This window comes from Equus asinus, chromosome 13 (assembly GCF_041296235.1).
Source record: "Equus asinus isolate D_3611 breed Donkey chromosome 13, EquAss-T2T_v2, whole genome shotgun sequence".
In the NCBI taxonomy this organism is placed as follows: domain Eukaryota; kingdom Metazoa; phylum Chordata; class Mammalia; order Perissodactyla; family Equidae; genus Equus; species Equus asinus.
Window position 1 is genome coordinate 29,419,328 of NC_091802.1, and position 23,361 is coordinate 29,442,688.

General features: G+C 48.7%; 1 protein-coding gene across 6 annotated transcripts; it reads left to right on the top strand.

Moving 5' to 3' along the window:
* Window positions 1-1,092: 1,092 nt before the first annotated feature.
* MTMR4 (myotubularin related protein 4) lies at window positions 1,093-23,036 on the top strand. Of its 6 annotated transcripts, none has more exons than XM_044744933.2 (19): window positions 1,093-1,216; window positions 2,380-2,418; window positions 6,130-6,219; window positions 6,577-6,693; window positions 7,234-7,316; window positions 9,118-9,278; window positions 9,390-9,486; window positions 9,685-9,798; window positions 10,614-10,810; window positions 11,065-11,193; window positions 11,713-11,824; window positions 12,322-12,517; window positions 12,751-12,936; window positions 13,012-13,182; window positions 13,334-13,488; window positions 17,295-18,696; window positions 20,102-20,212; window positions 20,455-20,543; window positions 20,764-23,036. In XM_044744933.2, exons 2-19 carry the CDS (start codon window positions 2,416-2,418, stop codon window positions 20,939-20,941), a joined length of 3,591 nt encoding a protein of 1,196 aa, XP_044600868.1. In that variant the 5' UTR covers window positions 1,093-1,216; window positions 2,380-2,415; the 3' UTR covers window positions 20,942-23,036. The 6 variants fall into 6 exon arrangements, with proteins under 6 accessions (XP_044600868.1, XP_070339007.1, XP_044600869.1 ...); XM_044744934.2 differs by lacking the exon at window positions 1,093-1,216 and adding an exon at window positions 1,558-1,746; XM_070482905.1 differs by lacking the exon at window positions 1,093-1,216 and adding an exon at window positions 1,933-2,016.
* The last annotated feature ends 325 nt before the right edge of the window (window positions 23,037-23,361 follow it).

A 23,361-nucleotide genomic window follows, 5' to 3' on the forward strand; every position in this document is an offset into this window, starting at 1 on the left:
TATTTATTAAGCATCTGCTAGGTTGCAGACACTGTTCTAGATCCTGGAGTTAAAGCAGTGAACAGAGGCAAAGTTCCCGTTTTCCTGGAATTTACTAACTGTAGTAAAAGTTCCAATGTTCTATAAACAAAGAGGCACGTGAAGACATTTTGGCCCCATGGCCTGGTATTAACGCATTCAGGCCCACTCCCACACAGAAGCTATCTGCTGAGAATCTCAACTGTTCTCCATTTCTGTCGGGCTGGTGGTATCCCCGGGCCAAGGCGACCTCCAGCGGCCACCCTCCGCCCTGCTGTCTGCTCTGGCTCTCCAGACGATAGGAGGGGAGGAGCGAAGAGCTGGGTCCTCGGGAGAGTCCTGTTCCCCACCCCCTTTATAGAGCAGGAGGTCGCAGCTAGCTAGTGACAGGTTTCCTATCTCTCAGGTGAGAGATCTTTACTCAGGACTGACCGCACCATGCAGGTCGTGAAGAACGGCAAGGTCGATGATGATGAAAAGTGAGAGTTGGAGGAACCCGTCAAAGCGCGAAAGAGGGGAAACCCTCCCGCCGCTAGTCGGACAAGACTGAGACGGAACCTCAGGCCCAGCCCTCCCTCCTCTCAGCCTGGGGGGGGGGGTCTTCTCTCCTTTTCTGGCTTTCGGACCGGATGGCCGCAGCGAAACCAAAACGGGAAGCAGATAAACCGAAGGGCCACCAGGGAATTATTTGAGAAGTAACCCCCAGGAGGAGTCGTCACCGGAAGTGGCTGTAAAGCCTGTGCCCCTACAAGGCCCCGCCTCCAATTGCGCTACCAGTAGGCGACAGGCCGCCTCCACTTCCGGCCCCTGGAGCCATAGCTAGCAGCCCCCCTTTTACTGCTCCCTGATTGGTTGCCGCAGGGACGCGCTGTGATTTCCCATTGGTTGCGTCTCCTCTCCGGCGCCGCTCCTCCTCCCTCAAGGTACAGTCTCGCCTCCCGGCACCCGATAGGCTAAAGGCTGGGAGGGCGTCTGCCCTACTTGACCAATGAGCGGCGTGAAGAGTGAGGGCGGCGGCTGCGTGGTGGGGGCAGGGCGGGACTTGCTGTGGCTATTGGCCAGGGCGGGCACAGGCCAGAGATACGATTGGCTGGGGAGAGAGGCACCGTGGTGGGGTCGTAGCTGCGCGGCCTCAGCAGCTGCGGGAGACGGAAGTGGTGAGAGCGCGGCCTCGGAGGGTCGGGCGGACGCCGCCTGGGTGAGTCACCGTGCCCCGTGCACTGCCAGTCCGGGAACCGCAAAGACCGTGTCTTGCCCGGCCCCGCCCCGACCCCACCGGTTTTCGTGAGCCCCGCCCTCTGTCATTCGGGACTCCGCCTCCGAGTCTTTAGGCTCCGCCCCTAGAACCTGGGCACCTGGGCTCCCCTGCCAGCCTGGCCCGCCCCCCGGGGCCACATCCCCTAGGTCTGGGAACCCTGGGACTCCCAGGTCTTGTCCTTGTCTCTCTCTTCGTTTCCCTGAGGCTGCGTGCCAGTGGGCGGTGAGGCAGCACCTCTGGCTTGTCGCTTGCTGGCTCCCCCATGAGGAAGGGTAGGCTGTGATCAGGGAGGAGGGCAGGACCACGGATGGAGGCGTTTATCCCCGCAGCCTTCCTACGGACACTGCTCGACTGCTCTTGAGCTCAGAGAGGAGGCATGAAGGAAAATGTCAATGAAACCTGGGCCTGGCTCCCTAAGAGGGCCAAGGAGGCCCATCCTGAATTTTCTGTTGCTTGGGCCCATTTGACAGGTACTGACTCCGAGGCCTGGGCTGGCCTGATTCTGTCCCTGTTGTGTGGCCTCCTCCCACTAACCTGCACCCCACTTGGTGTCAAGTACATTCAGTAGGCTCTGTCCAGCCCTGCTGCCTTTGATCACAGGTTGTGGTCCCCTCCCTCTTGTACTCTGCTTTGGACTCTGCTCCCAGTAAACAGGTCAGGTGGGTGCTACTCCCAGACTCAGAGGCTGGTAGAGCATTCCGGTGGATTTGTGTGCCCATCAGGGCCAGCAGTGAGTCCTGGTAGGCAGCCTCTGTCTCTTCAGAGTTGGCAGTTCTTTTGCTGTCCCACAAAGAAAAGGGTTTGGAGTGTTCTACTTCTCCTTCTAGATCTGGGAATCAGGACTCTTGAGTTCTGCTGAAGAATCTTGGATGACACTCATTCCTGCTCCAGAACTTTGTGGCTGACTTCATGCCCTGCAGAATCACTTGTTGCTTTCTCCCCATGTAGCTCCCATTGCCTCTGTCTGGCATGTACAGAGGCTGGATTCTCTGGGAAGGAAGAGAATAAGAACTGTAGAGAAGTTCAGGAGTAAATGTGTGGCATTTGTTGATTCTATGGTGATGTAACGTGTTCTTTACTCTTATGTTTCTGTTTCCTTACAGTGAGAAGCAGGCAGCCAAGACCCTCACCAAGGTAGAATGGTGAGTACTCTCTCTTAACTCAGACCATTGTGTTTCTATAATCCTTGTGTCTTTCTCCATGAAGCTGCCCCGCCCCTCCTGGACCTTGAGCTCCGGGTTACTCTGTTCAGCTCCTAAACAGGTTCATCTGCCCTGGAGATAAATTAGGGTTTCTTTAGATTGCAAAACACCATGCAATATACTGGCACTGGGACAGGAAGCCTCAGAAGTCTTTTTCTGCGTGTGTTATGGCATGCTTTCTCCACACTACCACTGGCTCTCTCAGCTCTTCATAATGGCTCTTCTCTTGCTTTTCCTGGGTCCCTGGTAGAAACTCTCTGTTCTGGTCTGAAAAGCGAGGCCTCTTTTATCTCAAGATCCTTGTACTTCCTAGTGGGCCCCTTGAATATTGTGGGTACTGTATTAGGAGTGACTCCACTAAAATTGTGGGTCTTCTCCAGCTCCAAAGTGCTGCTGTCCATTAAGCTACTGCAGGCAACAGCTGACTGGATATACAGGATACCACCAGGATAGCACCCTCAAGGTGCCCAGGATATCATTCTGTGTGTGTGTGTGTGTGTGTGTGTGTGTGTGTGTTTATAGTGCTCCCAAATACTTTTCATATTCTGAGAACTGCCCTTCTCTCACCCCAAGTTCAGGGAACTCTTTCAGCCCTGAGAGCTAGGAGCAGGAAGCAGTGAGATGTGAAGGGAGTGGAGAGCTGCAGGCCCTGGCCCAGACCAGGCCCTCGCTCTGGCCATGTCTCTTCAGTTCTTTCAGGCGTCCCCTGTGCTTAGGGACAGCTTAAGGAATTCAGTTAGTGAGAGGACTCCCCCCTTCCCTCCACAGACATGTGGGTATGTGGTGTGTGCAGTATTGTTTTGGGTTCTTCTCAGAGAGCCTGCTGGTCTTGGCCCCCACCAACTGATAGCCCTTCTCCTTTTTCTCTTCTGTGATACCCTGAAAAGACCGTGGGCTTCAGAGTCAGCCTGGTCTAATCGTGAACCCTAGCACCACCACTTCAATACCTTAGGCAGATTGCACATATTCTCTCTAAGCCTGACGTCTCACCGTAAAACAGGATAAAGCTTACTTCATGAGGAGTTAAAAGATTTTAGTGAGATAATGTTTAAAACATATCTGGCTCATAGTAGGCACTTAAGGAAATGTCAGGTTTCCTTCCATTCCTCCCTTCTCCTTTCTCCCAAAACCAAAACTAAAGCCCTGGTTTCTGAAAGTTACCAGGCACAGGAAGTGTGGGGTTCCAGTCAGCTCCTTCTGTGACTCTTAGTGACATTTTGAGCTTTTATCACTTCTTATTTCTTGGCCCTCTACCCAACTCCCTCCATCCCCCTACCCTTGGGTTTCAAGTTTTGTTTTTGCATTGCTTCTGTGGTCCATAGTTCCAGCTTTTCTCTTTCCCAGCTTAAGAAATTCTTTCTCCTCCAAGAAGGACTTTCTTACCCAGAAGTCAGAGGATGTGAAACAAGGGAGAGATGCGGCTGAAGGAGTAGGGCTGGGCAGGGGCCGTGGTATAAAAATCTCAGAGAATTTCCCTTTCAGGAGTGTGGAATGGCCGAGCTGGCACTAGACCAGGGGCAAAAAGGGCGCGGGATTTAGTGAGGTCAGGGGATTGGAGGACACTACAGTGGTGGGGTATGGCAGGGGTATGGTGGGTGGTGGTTTTGGAGGGAAAGGAGGAAGCCTTGAAAATGGAAAGGGCATGAGGTGGAGGTACGTGGGCTCCATCTTGGGAATTCAGAGCAGGGGGGAAACTCAGAGAGGAGAGGGCGTCGGGACGGACATGTGAACAGAGTGGTGTGAGGTGGCTCACCTGGGAAGATGGGAAGTGAAAAGATTTAGACGATCCCGCCTTCCCCTCTCACGCCGTCTGGGGGCAGTCCCACAGCCCAGACTCCTGGAAGCCCCTGGACCTCCCCTGAGGACGCCCTCCCACGCAGCCGAGGGGCTGCAGGGAGGGAGGATCCTGGGGCTATGGGCGGGGCCCGGAGGGTCCGCCCCGCCCCCGCCTTCTCCGCGCGATTCGGGGCGCCCCCCTCGCCTCGCTCCCCCCTTTCCACGCTCGTGCCGGAGGGCGGAGCTGGGCTCGCTCCATTGTGGAGAGCAGGGGAGAAGCGCGCGGGAGCCGCACCGAGGCGCCGCCGCGGCTGCACCTGGCGGACTCCGCAGCCGGGATGCGGCGGGCGCCCGGGACTGGCGGGCAGCGCAGCGGCTCCGTGGACATGTGCGCTGGCTCAGACCGCCCGCGATCATGAGCCTGACCGCCCGCGTTTCCTGCTCCATGCTCAGCTGCTTCGTAAGTGCCAGCCCCGCCTGCGGAGGCACCGGGGCCCCCAAGGCTTTCTGCACCCTCAGCCCCGCCCAGGGCCAGCCCTTGAGATTCCGAATTTCAGCCCATCCCCCTTCCCAAGGCCCCTGGCAGGGGAGGCGGGTTCTCCCTTTTCTTTCTTGAACTTGCTTTAATCTTCGGATGCCAGGGATTGTCGAAGGCCAGGGATGGAAATTCTGTGCCCCATCTTGGCCCCGCAGCCACTGCCCTTGACTGCAGATCTCCAGGCCCCGCCCTGCAGGGGTACATCCTTTTACCTCCGCCTCTCCATCTTGGTCCCACCCGCTGCATCCGTGCTTGGGGATGTGGGATGTGGCTAGTAGGCCCTCTGGGATGTTAGGGGGCTGGTCGGGGAGCACAGGATGTTTGCGCTGTCTCCCTGGCTCCAGTCCCCTCCCCCTTCCACTATTCCATCCCTCACCTGACACGCCAGTCTTTTCTCCTTGACTGTCCCCCAGACAGCCTCTCTTCTCCATCTTCCCTGCCTCTGCAGGCCTCCGTACCTCTGCATCATTCTCAGTCCTCCCCTCCTCCCCTTCTGGCTTAATGCTCCTTCCCAGCTTTCCCCATCTGTCCTCTCAGATGTTCCCACCCCTCCCTTCCTCACCCTCCGTGGGTGTCTGTCAGGCCTCCTCTCTCTCTCCCCTGGCTGTCCTTGGGTCTCCTGGTTCCTCCCAGGTGTCTGGATCCCCTCTTCTCCCCTCCCTGGTGGTTGGGAGGGGAGTTACTTCTGCTTGCTATGGGTATTCCTCAGGAAATCCCCTCAGATCAGCAGGCAGGGCAGGTTGCTTGGAGCAGGGGTGGGGGTGGGGGGGGTGCTTGTTAGCAGCGTGGGCCTAACTGGAAAATCAGCTCAGCTCCAGAACACATCCTCCTTTTGAAAGCATCCATGAAGGCCCTCTAGAGGCATGGGACTGAATCCTCCAACCCACTCCTCTTTGTCTCCTTCACCCACTGGAATGAAGCCTCAGTGGCCTTAGGTGCCTGCTTTCCTCCTGTCTCTATAACCAGCTGCCACACTGGTTCCTTTTCCTCAGGGTAGCACTTCCTATTCCCACTTCTGTCTTACCCTTACAGTAGTCTTTCTCTTCCTTAGTTTTCTCTCCTCCTCCATTTGGAAAATTTTGGTGGTTCTATAGGAGAGTCCCTCTTTGTGGAGCGCAGATTCCAGTTCCTCTTTGAACCTTACTCTTCCCTTAGGCTTAATAGGTTTGAGTACTCTGTCCACTTCACCCCTCCCACCAGGCCAGGTCTCTTTTCCCTCCTCTGGTGACCAGAACCTTTATAAGGGTGTATGTGGGTTTATTGAGGGGAGGGGAGCAGAATGAGGCCTAATGGGCCAAGTGGAGCCTGGTGACTTAGGGCTGAGGCCTTCCCCACAGGGTGAGGAGGGCCCCCCCAGCCTGGAGTACATCCAAGCCAAGGATCTGTTCCCCCCCAAGGAACTAGTGAAAGAGGAGGAGAATCTGCAGGTAAGGAGGAGTTGGGGACCCGGGGTGGGTGGAGCTCCCTGCCCGGTTGAAAAACACCCTCCTTTTCCTCTCCCCCCAAAAATATCTCTAAGAAGATCTAGTACTGGAGTTCTGGCTCCTTGCTCCGCAGTCTCTGGAGGGAGGGGAGTCTGCCTGTGTGTGCATTGTGGAGGCTTAGGCCCAGAAAGGAGAGGCAGCTTTCCTATATAGCCATTGCCTGGTGCTGTTACCGTGGAGAGGACTCTTCTGTCCTGCCTTGGCCTAGCTTTTCCAGAGGGATCCCACAGATCAGGGGTTGGGGAGGGGAATGAAGGGGTGACTCATTTCTGGACTGAGGGTTCCTCTGTCCCCCGGCAGGTGCCCTTCACAGTGCTGCAGGGTGAGGGAGTGGAGTTCCTGGGCCGGGCAACTGATGCCCTCATTGCCATCTCCAACTACCGGCTGCATATCAAGTTCAAGGACTCTGTCATCAACGTGAGTTCCTGTCTTGTTCTCCCACACTCAGACCAGAATCCCTGTGAGGTTCAAGATGAGATTGCTGCAATGCTCTACTTAATCATGTCTCCAGAAAGTTGGGGTTCCCTTCTTTTTCTCACTAGCCTTTCTTTTCCTGCCTCGCTCTCCTAGCTATGAGTCTGTCTTTCTGTCTCTCTCACTTATTCCCCCTTCCCCTCTTCTCACTTTCCCCTACCCTGTTGCTGGCCCTTCTAAGGGGCACAGAGGCATTGTTAGAAGAGTGCCACTTACCAACTGTGTGACCTTGGTCAAGTCCCCCAAGTGAGGCTCAATTTTCTCCTTACTAATCAGGTGTGAAAACACCTGCCTTGCAGGGTTCTTGTGATTATTAATTGGGGTCACAGATGTAGTGGACCCAGCACAGTCACAGGCACTTAACAGGCCCTCAGTAAATGTCAGCTTCCTTCCTTCTGTTGGCACATCAGCATCTGGGTGAGGGTGGGGATGGGGAGTGGTGTGGAGTGGGGCTCTGAACTCCAGTTTGCCCTTCCTCTAAAGGTCCCCCTCCGGATGATTGACAGTGTGGAGAGCCGTGATATGTTCCAGTTGCACATTGCCTGCAAGGACTCCAAAGTGGTGAGGTGAGGACAATGGGGCCTCACTCAGGTCCTCTGGCCCGAGTCCTGCCCACACCTCTCTGCTGTAGGGTTTCTATGAAGCAAGAAATGAAAATACTGCCTCACTTTCCCTGTTTAGAAGAAAAGGTGAAAATCCTTTCTGGGTTGGAAGGTCGGTTTACTGACCCACAGTATCTTGACCAAAGAAGCAGGGATAATGCTCAGCTTGTGGGGTTGTCATAAGGACTAAATGAGATAATGTGTATGAAAGGACCTGGGATGATTTCTGGCATACAGCACTCACATTGTTGGTTCATTTATTTATTCATTTAACATACACTTATGGAGCACCCTACTTTGTGCCAGACTGTTCTAAGCATTGGGGATACAACAGGGAACAAATAGACAAAATTTTCTGCCCTCGTGGAGCTTATAGTCCAATGGGGCGATACCAGCAGTAAATAATAAGTGGGTAACGGAAGTTAAATGCTGTGAGTGTAAAGGTAAAGGATAGAGCAGGGACAGGGGATATGCAGTGCTGTGGGTGAAGGCTATGGCTCTCAACAAAGTGATCAGAGAGGGCCACACTGAAAAGGCTGCACCTTTTCATTTGAGTCAAGACCTGAAGAGAGTGACCATGCGGGTATTTGGGGGAAGAGTGTGCCAGACAGAGGGAACAGTGAGTGCAAAGGCCCTGAGGTGGATACATACCTGGCATGTTGGAAGAATGGCAAGGAAGCTAGTACGGCTGGAGTGGAATGCACATGGGCGAGGATAGTGGGATATAAGAACTGAGAGGTAAGGGGGTGTCAGGCTGATGTACTGACTTGCTTTTACTTTGAGGGAAATGAGAAACCACTGGAGGGTTTTGAACAAAAGAATGACGTGATCTGATTAATGTTTTATAGAATCACTCTGGCTACTATAATGAGACTAGATGGAAGGAGGATGGGGGTAGAAGCTGGGAGACTAGTTGAGAAGCTATTGCAGTTACCCAGGTGAGAGATCATGGCCTGGCCAGGGTGGTAGCAGTCAAAATGGTGGGAAGTGTCAGATTTTTGAAGGGAGAGATGACAGGATTTGCTGACAGATTGGATATGAGAGAAAGAGGGGTCTGGGATGACTCCAAGGATTATTAAAAGATGCCCAGTTCAGAGCTTGCTGTGTGCTTAGGTCTGTAAGGATTCAGAAGGAGAATCCACATTGCTCTTCCCTTCAAGGAGGTTAAAGTCTAGTTGCTGAAGGAAGGCATAACATCTAGCGATATGCTGTGAAAAAACGTACCGTTTAATACTCTAAGCACGTTAAGAATGAGAGAGGAAGGGGTCTGGGGAGTGGAGTAGCCTGGGAAGGCCTCAAGGAGAGATGTGGGACTGGAACTGTCTTCAGAGTATCAGTACGATGTGGCTAGGCCAAGAGGAGACATTATTAAGCAGAAGCGAAGAAACAAGGAGACAGGAATAGCGTGAGCAGGACTTCCTGCCTGAAGCAGAAGGTTTGTGTTAGGAGTCACGGGAGGTAACACAAGGAGCAACAGACAGTCAGGGCGTTGGGGTAGCATTTGGATTTGATGGGAGAAATGGTAGGGCCCCATTAGAGGGGATAAGTATGTCTCAAGGACAAGAGTTCTTGGGAAGAAAATTGTCCCAAAGACAGTTTCTCTTGAGTGTTGGCCAGGGTCCCTGGTCCTCCCCAGAGTCCCCATGCCTTACCTCCTGCTTTGCAGCCTCCTCTCCCCACAGCCTTTCTGTGGCCGTGTTTTTGACCCACATGACCCAAATGCACACCTCCCTCCTGCCTCACTCTGTGGCTTCTTGCCTGGCAGGTGCCACTTCTCCACTTTTAAGCAGTGCCAAGAGTGGCTCTCGCGGCTAAGCCGGGCCACAGCGAGGCCTGCCAAGCCTGAGGATCTCTTTGCTTTTGCCTACCATGCCTGGTGCCTGGGGCTGACCGAAGAGGACCAGCATACCCACCTGTGTCAGCCAGGTGAGGCCAGGCTGTTTTCTTTGGGAGACTTCTCATCTCTTGGTTCTCATCCGTCCTCCACCCCGGAGATGGCGCTCTTGGATGCTGACAGGTGTGGGAACTGTGTTGCAGGAGAGCACATACGATGTCGGCAGGAGGCTGAGCTTGTGAGGATGGGCTTTGACCTGCAGAATGTGTGGAGAGTCTCGCATATCAACAGCAATTACAAGTGAGAGGGCAGCGGGTGGGGAACCAGAATACCCATCCAGACTCAGACCTTGTTCACATGTGGAAAGCTCCATGGGCACAGTTCCTGGCTCTGGGAGGGAGGAGGGCTCCCATCCCTCTTCCCACAAAGCCGTCCCTGTGGATCTTGTCATCACATGTCTTAGATCAAGCTCGGTGACCCCATCTGGTCTCTTCTCAGATTATGCCCCAGTTACCCCCAGAAGCTGCTGGTTCCTGTGTGGATCACAGATAAAGAGCTGGAGAACGTGGCTTCCTTCCGCTCCTGGAAGCGGATCCCTGTGGTTGTGTATAGGTGAGGAAGTGGGGGATGCGAAGTAGGGAGGACGCTTTTTATGCAATAAGAGTCAAATGAGGAGGTTTATGGCAGCCTGGTTGACTGAGAATTGACACCCTGCAGGGGATGAAATAATTTTTAAACAAAACCTGCCTCAGTTTTTTTCTCCTAAAGATGAGGCTTTGGAGAGTATATTCATTTTACTTGTTTTTAAGGACGTGTGTGTGTGAAATACTGCATTAGAACAGGGGTTGGCAAATTGTGGCCTGGGAACTTAATCCAGCCTGCAGCCTGTTTTATGTACAACCTGTGAGCTACGAATGGTTTTTACATTTTTAAAGGGTTATTTAAAAAAAAAAACAAAAAAACAGAAAGAAGAATGTGTGAAGGAGACTGGCTGTGATACACAAAGCCAAAGATTTATTGTCTGGTTCTTTACTGAAAAAGCTTGCTGACCCCTGCACCAGGACATTGTAGCTAAAACACAGTGAGACAGGTAGTAGCCATGACGTTTGGAGGTATTTGTGCTCTGGGCTCAGGCTTGTTCGTCTGTTTGGTATCTGTACTGGGAGCAGGTGCCGTGCAGATTTGATGACTCAAGGTCACCTTGGGAACACAGAGCCCTTTTGAGAAATGTGTGTGGCAGCGCTTGGTAAGCTCTGAAGCCCTCCAGATGTGTTAAGGGCTTTGGTTGCCATTGTCAAGGCCTGGATGCACTGGTAGCTGCTGTTTGCTGTTTGCTGGAGATCTTGGTCTGGCCCCCTGGGGTCTTGGTGGTAGGTCTCTTGGGGATGCGAATGCCAAGGGCATGATGGTTTCTTCTGTTTTTTCAGACACCTGCGCAATGGGGCAGCCATCGCCCGCTGCAGCCAGCCTGAGATCAGCTGGTGGGGCTGGCGCAATGCTGATGATGAGTACCTGGTCACGTCCATCGCTAAAGCCTGTGCCCTGGACCCGGGGACAAGGGCTACTGGAGGCTCCCTCAGCACTGGGAATAGTGATGCCAGTGAGGCATGTGACACTGACTTCGGTAAGGTGTGGATGGTGCTGGCCCCCTGGGGAGCAAGCCTCCACTTTGGCCTCATTGGCTTCCAGGGAGCCCCCAGTGAGAGGATGGGAAGATAACAACAATACATAGAGTGCCTGGGTCCCTGCCTTTTGGGAGGCTGTGGGGGGTGAAGGGTCTGTAGTTGTATGTTCTTCTCTTCTGAAAGGGAGTGCCCCAAGGTAGGGTGAGGCTGGGCGGCTGGCTGACCCAGGGTCTTCTCCCTGCTGTGTATTTAGATTCCTCCCTGACTGCATGCTCTGGAGTGGAGAGCACAGCAGCCCCCCAGAAGCTGCTGATCCTGGATGCTCGATCCTACACGGCAGCAGTGGCTAACCGGGCCAAGGGTGGAGGCTGTGAATGCGAAGGTATTGTTGTTATCCCAGTGTCTGCAACCTGTCTGTGCTCTGGGGCGTTTTGGTGAGGAGGGGGCTGGGGGCAGCTTGTGTAGTAGAAAGAGCCAAACAAACCTGGCTTGGAATCAGGACTCTGTCCCTTACTAGCTATGACTATGATTAAGTTGCTTAATCTGTCTACATTTCACTTTCTTATCTATAAAATGAGGATGATACATGCCTTGCCAATTTGTTGGGATGATTAGAGGTTACACATATAAAATTATTAGCATAGAGAATTTACCATATATGGTTATTACTAATAGTACCACGACTATCATTTGTCATTAATATTATTATTACTTCCATTAGTATATGGCACCTGAGCATCCAGAGATAAAAGGGTGATTTAGATTTCCAGGGTATATTTAGTTCCCATCCTGGAGTGTTCTGCCCTACCAGGGAAGCTTTGCCCACTGGGGCTGCTCTTGTCGTGGATGCCTGTTTCCAGGACGTGCTCTTAAGCTCCACTCCCCTCTTTTAAATTTACAGAGTACTACCCCAACTGTGAGGTGGTGTTCATGGGAATGGCCAACATCCATGCCATCCGGAACAGCTTCCAGTACCTCCGGGCAGTGTGCAGCCAGATGCCTGATCCCAGCAAGTAAGTGTTCCCTACTCTGATTCCATCCTCCCTTGTCTCATCCCTTCCCTGATACTTCTTGTTCTTGGAAAATTAGATGGGGAAATGGCAAGTGTGGAGGTACGGGAGACCTGAGGGCCTCAGCACAGTGGGCCAGTTCCAAGAACACTTCTTGCACTTCTCAGCCAACACTTTGGCATGGCCACAGGACATTGGGTTCCTTTTGTTTGGATCACTTGTCCTGCTCAAACAACACAGAGAACTGGGGAAAGAAATTGGCTAAGTGTGTATGTGATGCTTCCCAGTTTCTCTCTCTGTCCTAAGAGTCTCTCTTTTGCTTCAGGTCCTGTCTTCCCTACCTTCCTGCTAGATATTTCTTGGCAGAAAGGCCATGGGCTGGACCTCTTGGCTTCAGCCCTCACTAGGGACTTTATTAGGTGTAGCTGGCCGTGGGTGGTGGAGAGCCTATTGTAGCCTCAGTGCCCTTGGTGACAGACTTGATTTCTGCTCTTGTGTAGCTGGTTGTCAGCACTGGAGAGCACCAAATGGCTGCAGCACTTGTCGGTGATGCTAAAGGCAGCTGTGCTTGTGGCTAACACAGTAGACCGGGAAGGCCGGCCTGTGCTGGTCCACTGCTCAGACGGCTGGGACCGCACGCCACAGATTGTAGCCCTGGCCAAAATACTACTGGACCCGTATTACAGGACACTGGAGGTATTGAGAAGGGTTGGGTGGGAAAGAATGGAGGGAAAATGGGGTGGGGAAGGTGTCGTGCCCTCTGGATCTGTCTTGGGGATCTTTCAGTAGAGGACATTGGTGGCTTTCAGTCCTCTTCTAGGATCAGTTCTGTTCTCTGAAGCTGCCAGCTCCTGCTTTGGGCATCCCCTGGGGAGTGGACACTAGCCTTTCCAGAGAGGCCCTGTGCTTGAACTCTGTCTTCTTTGTAGGGCTTCCAAGTATTAGTAGAGTCTGACTGGCTGGATTTTGGACACAAGTTTGGAGATCGCTGTGGCCACCAGGAGAATGCAGAGGACCAAAATGAGCAATGCCCTGTGTTCCTCCAGTGGCTTGATTCTGTTCATCAGTTGCTCAAGCAGTTCCCCTGCCTGTTTGAGTTTAATGAAGCATTCCTGGTAAGTCCCAAAGCCTGTAAACAGGGTTGGGGGATGCTGGCCAAGGCCCCAGCTACAAGCTATCTTGGCCTCTAGGTAAAACTGGTGCAGCACACGTACTCTTGCCTCTATGGCACGTTCCTGGCCAACAACCCCTGTGAGCGAGAGAAGCGCAACATCTACAAGCGGACCTGCTCTGTGTGGGCTCTCCTGCGAGCTGGCAATAAGAACTTTCATAACTTCCTCTACACACCTGGCTCAGACATGGTATGTCCGAACCCTTATCCTGTAGGTGCTGCTTGGAGACCTGCAGGGAGAACAGGCGAAGTCAGTTGGGAGAATGTAGGGCCAAAGGCTTAGGGAAGGAAGAGGGACCTGGAACATCTCACAAAACACTAGTATGGGGCTGCTTCCCTAGGTCCTGCATCCTGTGTGTCATGTCCGGGCCCTGCACCTCTGGACAGCTGTTTATTTGCCAGCATCGTCTCCATGCACACTTGGGGAGGAGAACATGGATCTTTACCTTTCCCCAGTGGCTCAGAGCCAGGAGTTCTCCGGCCGCTCTCTGGAAAGGTAAGAAGAGCCCATCTTGCTCTCCCTCTCTCCACTAGGAAGCCAGTAACTGCTTTGTGTCTTGCCTAAATGCTGTTCTCTTTCTTTCATGAGCTATTTAAAAGCACCTTCTTTAGTCAGTTGAAGGAGAAACTTGGCCCAGGACTTGTAGCTAGCCTCTAGTGCACTCTGTGTGTTTTCAAGGTCCTCTCTTAAGATAAGTTATCATGATTTATATAACCAGTTTCCTATTGGTCAGTTAGGTGATTTCCTTTTTTTTTAATCGTTACAGAGAGTGCTTTGGTTAACATCCTTATGTGTGCATGCTTTTTAAAAAATTGTAAAATACACGTAACATAATATTTATAATCTGAGTCATTTTTAAGTGTACAGTTCAGTAGAGTTATCTTTTATGTGTATCTTTGCATTTGAGATAGATCAATCAATCGATCTTTGCATTTCTGCCAGATAAATTCCTAGAAATGCAAATACTGGGTTCAAAGGATATGTACATTTCAAATTTTGATCTTTGTTTATTAGTGTAAGATTTTTTAAAGTTAAAATATAACATATTATTAGTTGAATATTATAAAGGAAAACAAAAACCCACCCCCCTAAATTACTGGTTTTAGAGTCTTGGGAGCTGAGTCCATTTTCAGGGGCCCAAGGAGAGGCTTCAGGAATTCTGTGATTTTCTCCTTCTCTATACTATGCAGAATTTGGGTATAGATTCATAAGTTGACTTTTCCAGGGAGAGGGGCCATAACTTTATCAGATTCTCAGTAAGTTCAGTGACCCATTTAATAATCATTGCCTTAAATCAATATCTAATTTTTCAATTCAATAAATGTTTCTTTAATGCCTACAAGTTGCCTAGTACTATACTAGGATTTAAGGGCTGTACCAAAGAAATAGAAGATATTGATCTTATTTAAGATACTTGTAAAAAGCTGTAAGAGAAGATGTATGACAACTAGAAAACAATTCTAAGTCAGCATCTAGGCAAACAAGAATGTATGTGATTCAGAGCTGTTGGAGAAATGAGAAGTGAGAAGGGGTCATTTGGTGACTGTTTACCCAGAGAAGTTTTCATGGAATACCAGGCAGGAACCGTGGCTTTTTGTATCCTTAGTATCTGGCTCAAGGCCTGACACATAACAGGTGCTTTAGTAAATGCCTAAATGAACAGACAAATGAAATAAAGGGAGCTGTGAGCTTCGTAACAAGGTTAGTGGAGAGAGGTCCAAAGGAATTAGATACATGAGCAAGAGTTTGAAAAAAAAAAAAAAAAAACACCAGGAGCTGGCCGGGGTTGGGAAGGGGCTATTTTGAGGAATAGAAACAAAATATATCAGCTAGTTCATTGAGGGCTTTAAGCATTACACTGAAGAATTTATTTTGGTTCCGTTGTCAATAGTAAGTCATTGTAGGAAGTCACTGTGAACTGGTGATGATGGGATTTTTGGAGAACTAATCAATGAGCAGGGTAGTTGGAGGCACAGAGACCAGCCAGCACTGTTGTAATTCAGATATGAGGGGATGAGTCCTTGGAAAAGAGAAGGGATTAAATTCAGAGATGTTATAGAAAAGTCATTATCAGGCTATAGAGCTGATTGAACGTTGGAGGGTGGAAGAAAAGAGTAAAGAGGACCAGTCAAAGACACGTCCCAAGTCTCTGAGCTTAGAAACCAAAAGAATGCTAGTATCATCTATAGACACTGAAAAGTTGAGAATTCAGTTCGGGGAGAAACAGGAGATGCAGGCAGGTTGGGATTGAAATATTGACAGCAAAGAGGAGGTGTGCTGTAGGCAGTTCAAGATGGAGCGCTGGATTTGGAGGAATAAGTAGTATAAAAGTTTTAAAGGAAATCGTTTCTTTAACAGCTGACCTGACTTACCTTTGGTCCTACCTTTCCCTAGATCAAAAATGTCCTGCCCTCTTTTCTTTTCTTCCATTAAAGTCCAACACATTCTTCTATACCCAGCTCAAATCCTACCCTCTGTGTGTAGCCTTCCCTGACACCCTAGCTGGATGAGTTCTCTCTTTGTCCTAAACTCCTCAAGCATTGTGGTCTCTCCTAGCGTTGTCAATTAAACCTTTGATGCACATAGAAGTCAGCTGTGGAGGATGGCAGACTGTCGATATCCTTGAATCCGGGTGAAGACTACACAGGAGTTCTTCATACTCTTCTCTCTACTTCTTAAGCATGTTTGGAAGTTTCTGTAATAAGTAAAACAAAAAAAGGAAAAAAAACAAAGTTAGCTGTGGTACTTTTTAAAAATACAGATGCCTACGTCTCACTTTTGGCCATTCTCATTCAGCTGGTCTTGAATGGGCCTTAGTTGTCTGTGTATCTAGAAGATCCACAGGAGTTCCTGATATACACCAAATATTGAACTCCACTGGTCTATTTCATTCAATTGGTACCTAGCAGTGGAAACTTGATGTGGTTAAGCTCATTCTTTCACTTCTCAAATTGTTTGAGTAGCCCTGCACTAGGTGCTGGGGATTCAAATAAGACACAGTTCTGCCCTCAAGGCACTTTCGTAGAGGGAGATAAACTAGTAAGCAGTAAGTGCAATAATATGGGATGCACTGAGCCACGTGTTTTGACATGGATTATTTTCTTTAATTCTCCTGATGGCTTTAAGGGGTTGGTTCCTTACCTTTCTCCCATAGATGAGGGAACTCAGGCTTAGAGAAGCTAAGGTCACAAAGCTAAAAGCTTTGCCAAGCTGGGATTTGACCTTGGGGCTCTAGAGACTGTAATCATGACTCTTGCTCTTGCCTTCCTGGAATTTCATATCACACACACACACACACACACACACAAAATTGATCGGAAAGTAAAATCAATCACAAAAATACCTTTAAAACATTACAAGTTTCAAAAACCAAACCCTTGAAAAAGAATCAGCTGTATTGTTCTACCTTTAGGGGTTTTTCTGTATGGATTGGACTGAGGCATCTGAAAATAGGAGTCCTGTGAAGTCTCCACTGTTTCCTGGGGAATTTCCCTGAAGTTTTCGTTGCTCTAAGGTCTTCGAATTGTATTAAAAATCAGGGCGGTCATTCTTGAAGATGTTTGTTACCCATTTGGTGTGCTGGAATGCCGCTAGAACTCTTTGAGTGCTGTATACTAGGGAAGTTTCCATGGTGACATGGGAGTCTGAGGAGCATGCTGCTGTTAAGTGGTTGTAAAAAGCTGTGTTTAGGAATAATTTATAATAGGGAAAGTTGTAAAAATGAGGAGTTTTGAGTGTAGTCCTAATAAGTTTGTGGTTGGTTGCCTATGTTTTGTTGGATCCTCATAGCATCTCTACAAGGTATAATTTATTATCATTTTACAGGGGAGGAAATCAAGTGTCTGAGGGGTTAGGTAACTGACTTGTAGTCACATAGCTAATCAGTGTCAGAGAGAGCTAATATCGTCCAGCTCCAAAACCCATCTTCTTTCTGTCCTGCCATGTGTGATAGAGGCAGAGGGACATTAGGCTTGAGGCTTAGGTGTGTTCCTAGCTGCAATAGTACATTTAGAAGGCATCAGCATAGAAGGTAGTTGAAACCAGGGTTGAGATTGCCCAGTGAGATTGTGTAGGGTGAGGACTGATAAAAGCTGAGGGCAGATCCTGGGTTTTGAGGCCAGGGTTCATGTCCCACACTTTTTGCAGAGTAGCCTTGTTGCAGTGAACCTTGGTATTTTGTAATCTTAATTGTTGTTAGGGCTTGTGAACTCTGGTTTTGATAATTGCTTTGATGACCTGAGTCTATGTATTGGAGGTGGCTCCCATTTTCTGACCTGGAGGTATTGTGTTTGTCATTCCAGGTTACCTAAAACCAGATCTATGGATGATCTTCTTTCTGCCTGTGACACAAGCAGCCCCCTGACTCGCACATCCAGTGACCCTAATCTGAATAACCACTGTCAGGAGGCCAGAGTAGGCCTGGAGCCCTGGCACAGCAATCCCGAGGGATCAGAGGCAACCTTTGTGGAATCTGGGGTAGGAGGTCCTCAGCAGCCTGTAGCAGAAATGAGTCTTCTTCCCCCTCTGCCCAGCAGCCAGAAAGACTACTTGAACAGTAAACCTTTCAAGAGTCACAAAAGCTGTTCTCCAAGTTACAAACTGCTTAATACTGCAGTGCCCCAGAAAATGAAGAGCAACACCTCTGATCCTGGGATTAAAGTCCTGGAAGAGACTAAGGCACCAGCTCCAGACCTTTGTGCCCAGAATGAGCTGGGTAGGACTTTAGATGGCACAGAGGAGCCACCTGAACATTGTTCTGAAAAAGAAGCTGTCGGCACACTCTCTAAAGTCATTTCCAGCAAGTGTGATGGAATTTGTGATTTCCCTGAGTCTTTCCGGGACTCCCTTGCAGGCACCCCACAACAGGCCCACCTAGACTCTGTGCTAGGTGTGCCTTCCAGATGTGCTCCAAATCACAGTTTGGGCACCCTTTGTGACCCACCGAGCACTACCTGCCAAACTCCTCTGGACCCAAGCACTGACTTCCTCAGCCAAGATTCCCCAGGGTCTGTAGCAAGTATCTCCCACCAGGAAAAACCCAGTTCTGTGCCAGATCTGATTCATGGGGAGGAAGACACTGGCAAAAGAGGGAATAATAGAAATGGGCAGTTATTGGAAAATCCTCGCTTTGGGAAAGTGCCATTGGAATTGGCCCGAAAGCCAATTTCTCAGAGCCAGATAAGTGAGTACTCTTTTTTAGGGTCCAACTGGGACAGCTTCCAAGGGATGGTGACTTCATTCCCGAGTGGGGAGACCACCCCTCGGCGGCTGCTTTCCTATGGCTGTTGTAGCAAAAGGTCAAGCAGTAAGCAGATGCGTGCAGTGGGGCCCTGCTTTGGGGGCCAGTGGGCTCAGAGAGAAGGGGTGAAGTCACCAGTCTGTTCTAGTCATTCCAATGGACACTGTACTGGTCCAGGAGGGAAAAACAACCGGATGTGGTTGTCTGGTCACCCAAAGCAGGTCTCCAACACAAAGCCTGTTCCACTGAGCTGCCCTTCTCCAGTGCCTCCTCTCTACCTGGATGATGATGGACTCCCCTTTCCCACGGATGTGATCCAGCATCGATTACGGCAGATTGAAGCAGGGTACAAGCAAGAGGTGGAGCAGCTACGTCGACAGGTGCGTGAGCTTCAGATGAGGCTGGATATCCGTCACTGCTGTGCCCCTCCAGCAGAGCCCCCCATGGACTATGAGGATGATTTTGTAAGTATTCACCCACTGCCATTCATCCATTAATTTATTCTGTCTGTCCATTCAACATTCATTCATTGGGTCCTTGCTGTATGACACTGAGTTAGGTGGTTGGGCTGTAGGATGAAAGACATAGTCTCTGCTCTCAAGGAGCTCACAGTCTACTGGGAGAGACAAGCAAACAATTAGAATGATGTTCTTAAGTGTTGTGATTGAGGGAAGCATGAGGTGTTGGGGGCCAGGGTGGAGTGAAAGGTCAGGGAAGGTTTTCCTGAGAAGATAATGCTTGAGCTGAGTGCTGAGGAATGTGTCATGTTTAGTTAGGTAGACAGTGAAAAGGAAATGTCATTTGCAGAAGCATGGAAGCAGTAGGTACTCTAACATAATGGCTTGCACAAAGCAGGTAGGGTGTGTGCATGTGCATATACTCTCATGCTGGGACCGTGAGGGAGGGAGTTGGGTATTGCAGTGGGAGGTAAGGGTCAGCTTGAGTGCCCTTCTTGTTTGGATTCTACACTCAAGGCAATAAAATTTTTGGCCAGTGAGTAACACGATCAGGTTTGTATTTTAAGAATATTACTCTGGCGATAGTGTGTCAAGAGGATGAGGCCGTTGAAACCCGGGTTGGGAGGCTGGTTAGGATGTTTCGGAATAACCTAGATGAGAGATGATGAGGACCATCCAGGCTTCGCTGTGGTTGGAGGCCCCAGGTCTGGCACAGCAGTCCCTGGGGAGCTTCTAGGAGTCAGCTTCTTGACAGTAATATCCTTTCATCCACATAAGCACTTCCTGTCCTCCTATTAAGACATTCCCACTTGCCTGCTGCCCACTTGCTGGGATGGGATGGCCAGGGCTAACAACTTTTTACTATTCGGGGTGATGATTTAGAACAGGAGTCAGCAAACTTTTTTGGTAAAGGGCCGGATAGTAAATACTTTAGGCTTTGTGAGACGTATAGTCTCTGTCACAGCCACTCGGCTTTGCTCTTGTAGCACAAAACCAGCCATAGACAATATGCGAATAAAGGAGTCTGGCTGTCTTCCACTAAAATTTGATTTACAACAACAGGTAGTGGGCTAGATTTGGCGTGTGGGCTGTAGTTTGCGAACCCCTGGTTTAGATTGTAACAAGAGAAATACTCTTTCCATGCTGTGATATAGCATATTGGTTAAGAGCATGGATCTGAAGCCAGAACACTAGGTTCAAATCCCAGGTTTACTACTTATCAGCTCTTAACTTTCTCTGCGGCTTAGTTTCCTTATTTGTAAAATGGGGATGATAACGGCACACATCATAAGATTGTCATGAGGAATTAAAGAAGTTCACGCATGTAATGCACTTAGAACAATGCCTGACACATAGGAAACAAATGTTAGTGATGATGAAGATGATGTTGACATTTTTGCCTTTTCTTCAGACATGTTTGAAGGAGTCAGATGGCAGTGATACAGAAGATTTTGGTTCTGATCACAGTGAAGACTGCCTTTCAGAAGCAAGCTGGGAACCTGTTGATAAGAAAGAGACTGAGGTATGTCCAGGCAAATATGTGGTGGGAACTTCTGTGAGCCAGTGAGTTCTCCTATTTCTCAGAGATGGGTGACATGCTATAGACTGAGCTCTCCCCCTAGATAAGTGTTTTCTTCGTAGGCAAGTAGTCGCCAACTCTAAAGACAAGCCTTGTTGTTTTCTCCTGGGATGCTTTCCTTCTTGCAATGTTGCTCTTCACTTCATTGGCAAGGACCTGGAATTTTCCCTTGTGATTTCTGTTAGGTGACTCGCTGGGTTCCAGACCATATGGCATCACATTGCTATAACTGTGACTGTGAATTCTGGTTGGCCAAACGAAGACACCATTGCAGGTAAGATGTTTTATATGATTTGGTACGGCTTGTAAAGCAATGAGGTACATATATATGAACTAAATTGAATTAATCTGAAAATGGAGACATATTTATAGGAACTATTTTTGTTTTCTCTCAACTTTTTTATTTACTCATTCATGTAAGGCCTTTTGGAGTGTCATTCATTCTCAGTATTTTGGCATTTCTGATGAACTCTTCCCTCTTTGTGTTTTGGCAGAAATTGTGGGAATGTATTTTGTGCTACCTGCTGCCACCTGAAGTTGCCCATTCCTGATCAACAACTCTATGACCCAGTTCTCGTCTGTAACTCATGTTACGAACACATCCAAGTGTCTCGTGCCAGGGAACTCATGAGCCAACATCTGAAGAAACCCATTGCTACAGCTTCCAGTTGAATGCCAGAGGAGACGACTTGTTCAATTTTAGCAGGTTTGAAGGGAGGATATGCTTCAGGTGTAGTTTTGAAGGTTCCTTGGTGTGGCTCATGAAATCACAGAGCTCAAAGATACCGTCTTGAGAAATCCTCCTTGGTACCATGAGACTGGAGCAGAGGAATTCCAATTTGGCAAGAGGTCCTCTACTGGTGAGACCCTCACCTTGGGGTAATGGTCCTGGTCCAGACCTGGAGTCGAGAAGCTTAATGTTGAGTTGGTGACTCCAGCTTCTTTCTCCTGGGGGGTCACAAGATGATGATTTCATAGATACTGCCTGGTGATGCGTGCCCCAAACAGCAATAGAAAGGCATATGTATAACCAAACTCCAAGTGAAAACCAGATCCATCTCTCCTCCACTTTGAAAAAAGCAGATTATAGTATATAAGATAGGAAGTCCTATCCTACTGAAATGAACTCTACCCTGTACCTCTGTGCTCTGTGTCTGTGCATGAAGGCTCAGTCTTTAGAGGCACTCCCTCTAGTTGCATTAGTTCTGTCTTTCTGTGGAGTTTGGTTTAAAGACTGGTTCAGCAAGTGGAGCTTTTGCTGTATTTTTCACTTGGCTCATCGGCCAGCATCAGTGAATATTCAGTTTAGGGGGACAGTTCTAGGGAGTGAGACATTTTTGGGAGCAGAGGAGAACTCTGCTGATGTTCAGTCCTGGCAAAAGTCAGTTATTTTGAGGTGTGAAGGCAGTAGTCTCTGTTACTCAGTGGCAGCTCTTGAGGTATGCACTGTGAAGAATGAGAAGGGAAAAACAGAAATGATCCTTGTGAAATCTTTGCAGATTGTGCCCTACCCTTTGCGCCTGACTTTTCCTAGTTGTCCTGGTGCTAACACAGGAGCTATACCTTGATCCTCTCCTGGCATGAAAATAAAACAATGGGTTTTTTTTTGATATGTTCCATTGCCCACTTCCCTCATGTTGTCTTTCCCCTGGCTGCTGCCTCCTCTGGGTCACACTGCTTCTTATCCTGAACACTTGACACCCTGAGGGTAGAATTTAGTGTTTGGTTTTTACCTCCTAGAATACGCTGTTTGGTATGTGAGGGTTTCAGTACAAATGCTGCTGTCTACTTCTGTGCACTTAACAATGGAACCCAAACAGAAGAGAATAAAGCCTTGATACCAAAATTGGGAGAGAAAATGTGTCCATTTGGACCAAACATTGTTTTTTTTGTTTTGTTCTTTTTCATCTTAATATGTACCAGTGGCACTTAACCAAAAGATACAGCGATATAGCCGTGTGTCATGGTTGGAACAGATACAGTCTCCTTGACCTATGATGAAACCACTAGGATTTCCTTTATACATTTTCCTTAATTCGTTGGTGTATAAAACGTAAATTACACTTAGGCTTATCCTGTTTTAAAACTATGGTAGCTGTCTAACTGCTACTTTCATGTTACTTCCTAGAAAAAAATTTTTTCATTTGAAAATAACTAGGATCTGCATTTAGAACAAGAATTGTTATTTGTCCTGACTTTTTCTTCAGTCCTACAGAGAATCATCTGTGCTTTTATACTTGCCATGGATGTAACCTAAAAAGTTTTGGCATATTTAGGTCAGCCTAGCAGAACTTTTTTTCGTTTAAATGGAGTTGAATAATGAAGATTTTGTGTCTGGGAAATTCCTAAGATCATTGAAAAAGTAACAAACTATTCCTTGTCTGATATGTAAAATTCTTCTAGGCATTTTCTCAATCATTAAAATTTACTGCCAGTTGCGAGTGGCTTTTTAATTAATTTGACTTTCACTGCACTTCACTCCGCCCATTTTCAGGGGGAGCAAAATTAGTAACATTTGAGGAGACTGTATCTGTCTACTTTGTGTGGCTGTTTTGAGGGACTGTCCCATCAGTGAACATACTGCATGGCCTTGGAGAGAGTCTCTGGGCTCTAGGCTCAGATGCATTCATCAAATACTCCTTTCAGAGCTCTTGTGGGTGTAAGTGACATGATGTGGCCAAAAATCCAAACTGTGCAGCTGCGTTGTGACAAACATGCAATGTGCTGTAAAAACTCAATACAGTTTAAATAAAATCTCTATATTAGTGCTGCTTTGTTGGGTCTTTTTATTGATTTTAATTTCTAAGAAAACAATGCTCATTTTACCATAAACAAGAACCAAAACGTTACACCCCTTCCAACCGTTTCCATTTTTTTAATAGCCCTCTGTTTTTATCAGCACAGCTCCTGTCATATTCTTCTTTATTGATTAGATAGGGATGTATCCTTACGGATACTATAGAATTCTGTCCCCTCTCGTGTGAGGTTTATTTCTCTTTATGTCTAAAGTTTCCCCAGCTTGTCCCTGTATCCTCCTGATTCCCTCCTCATAGGCACCTCAGTTCTCATCCCTTGAGTAAACGGTCCTGAGC

Coding starts and splice junctions, on each gene's coding strand:
- MTMR4 (XM_014826836.3), top strand. CDS start 4,670: ATGAGCCTGACCGCCCGCGTTTCCTGCTCCATGCTCAGCTGCTTC. Junction 6,220..6,576: donor AAGAGGAGGAGAATCTGCAG/GTAAGGAGGAGT, acceptor GTCCCCCGGCAG/GTGCCCTTCACAGTGCTGCA. Junction 11,825..12,321: donor CAGATGCCTGATCCCAGCAA/GTAAGTGTTCCC, acceptor GCTCTTGTGTAG/CTGGTTGTCAGCACTGGAGA.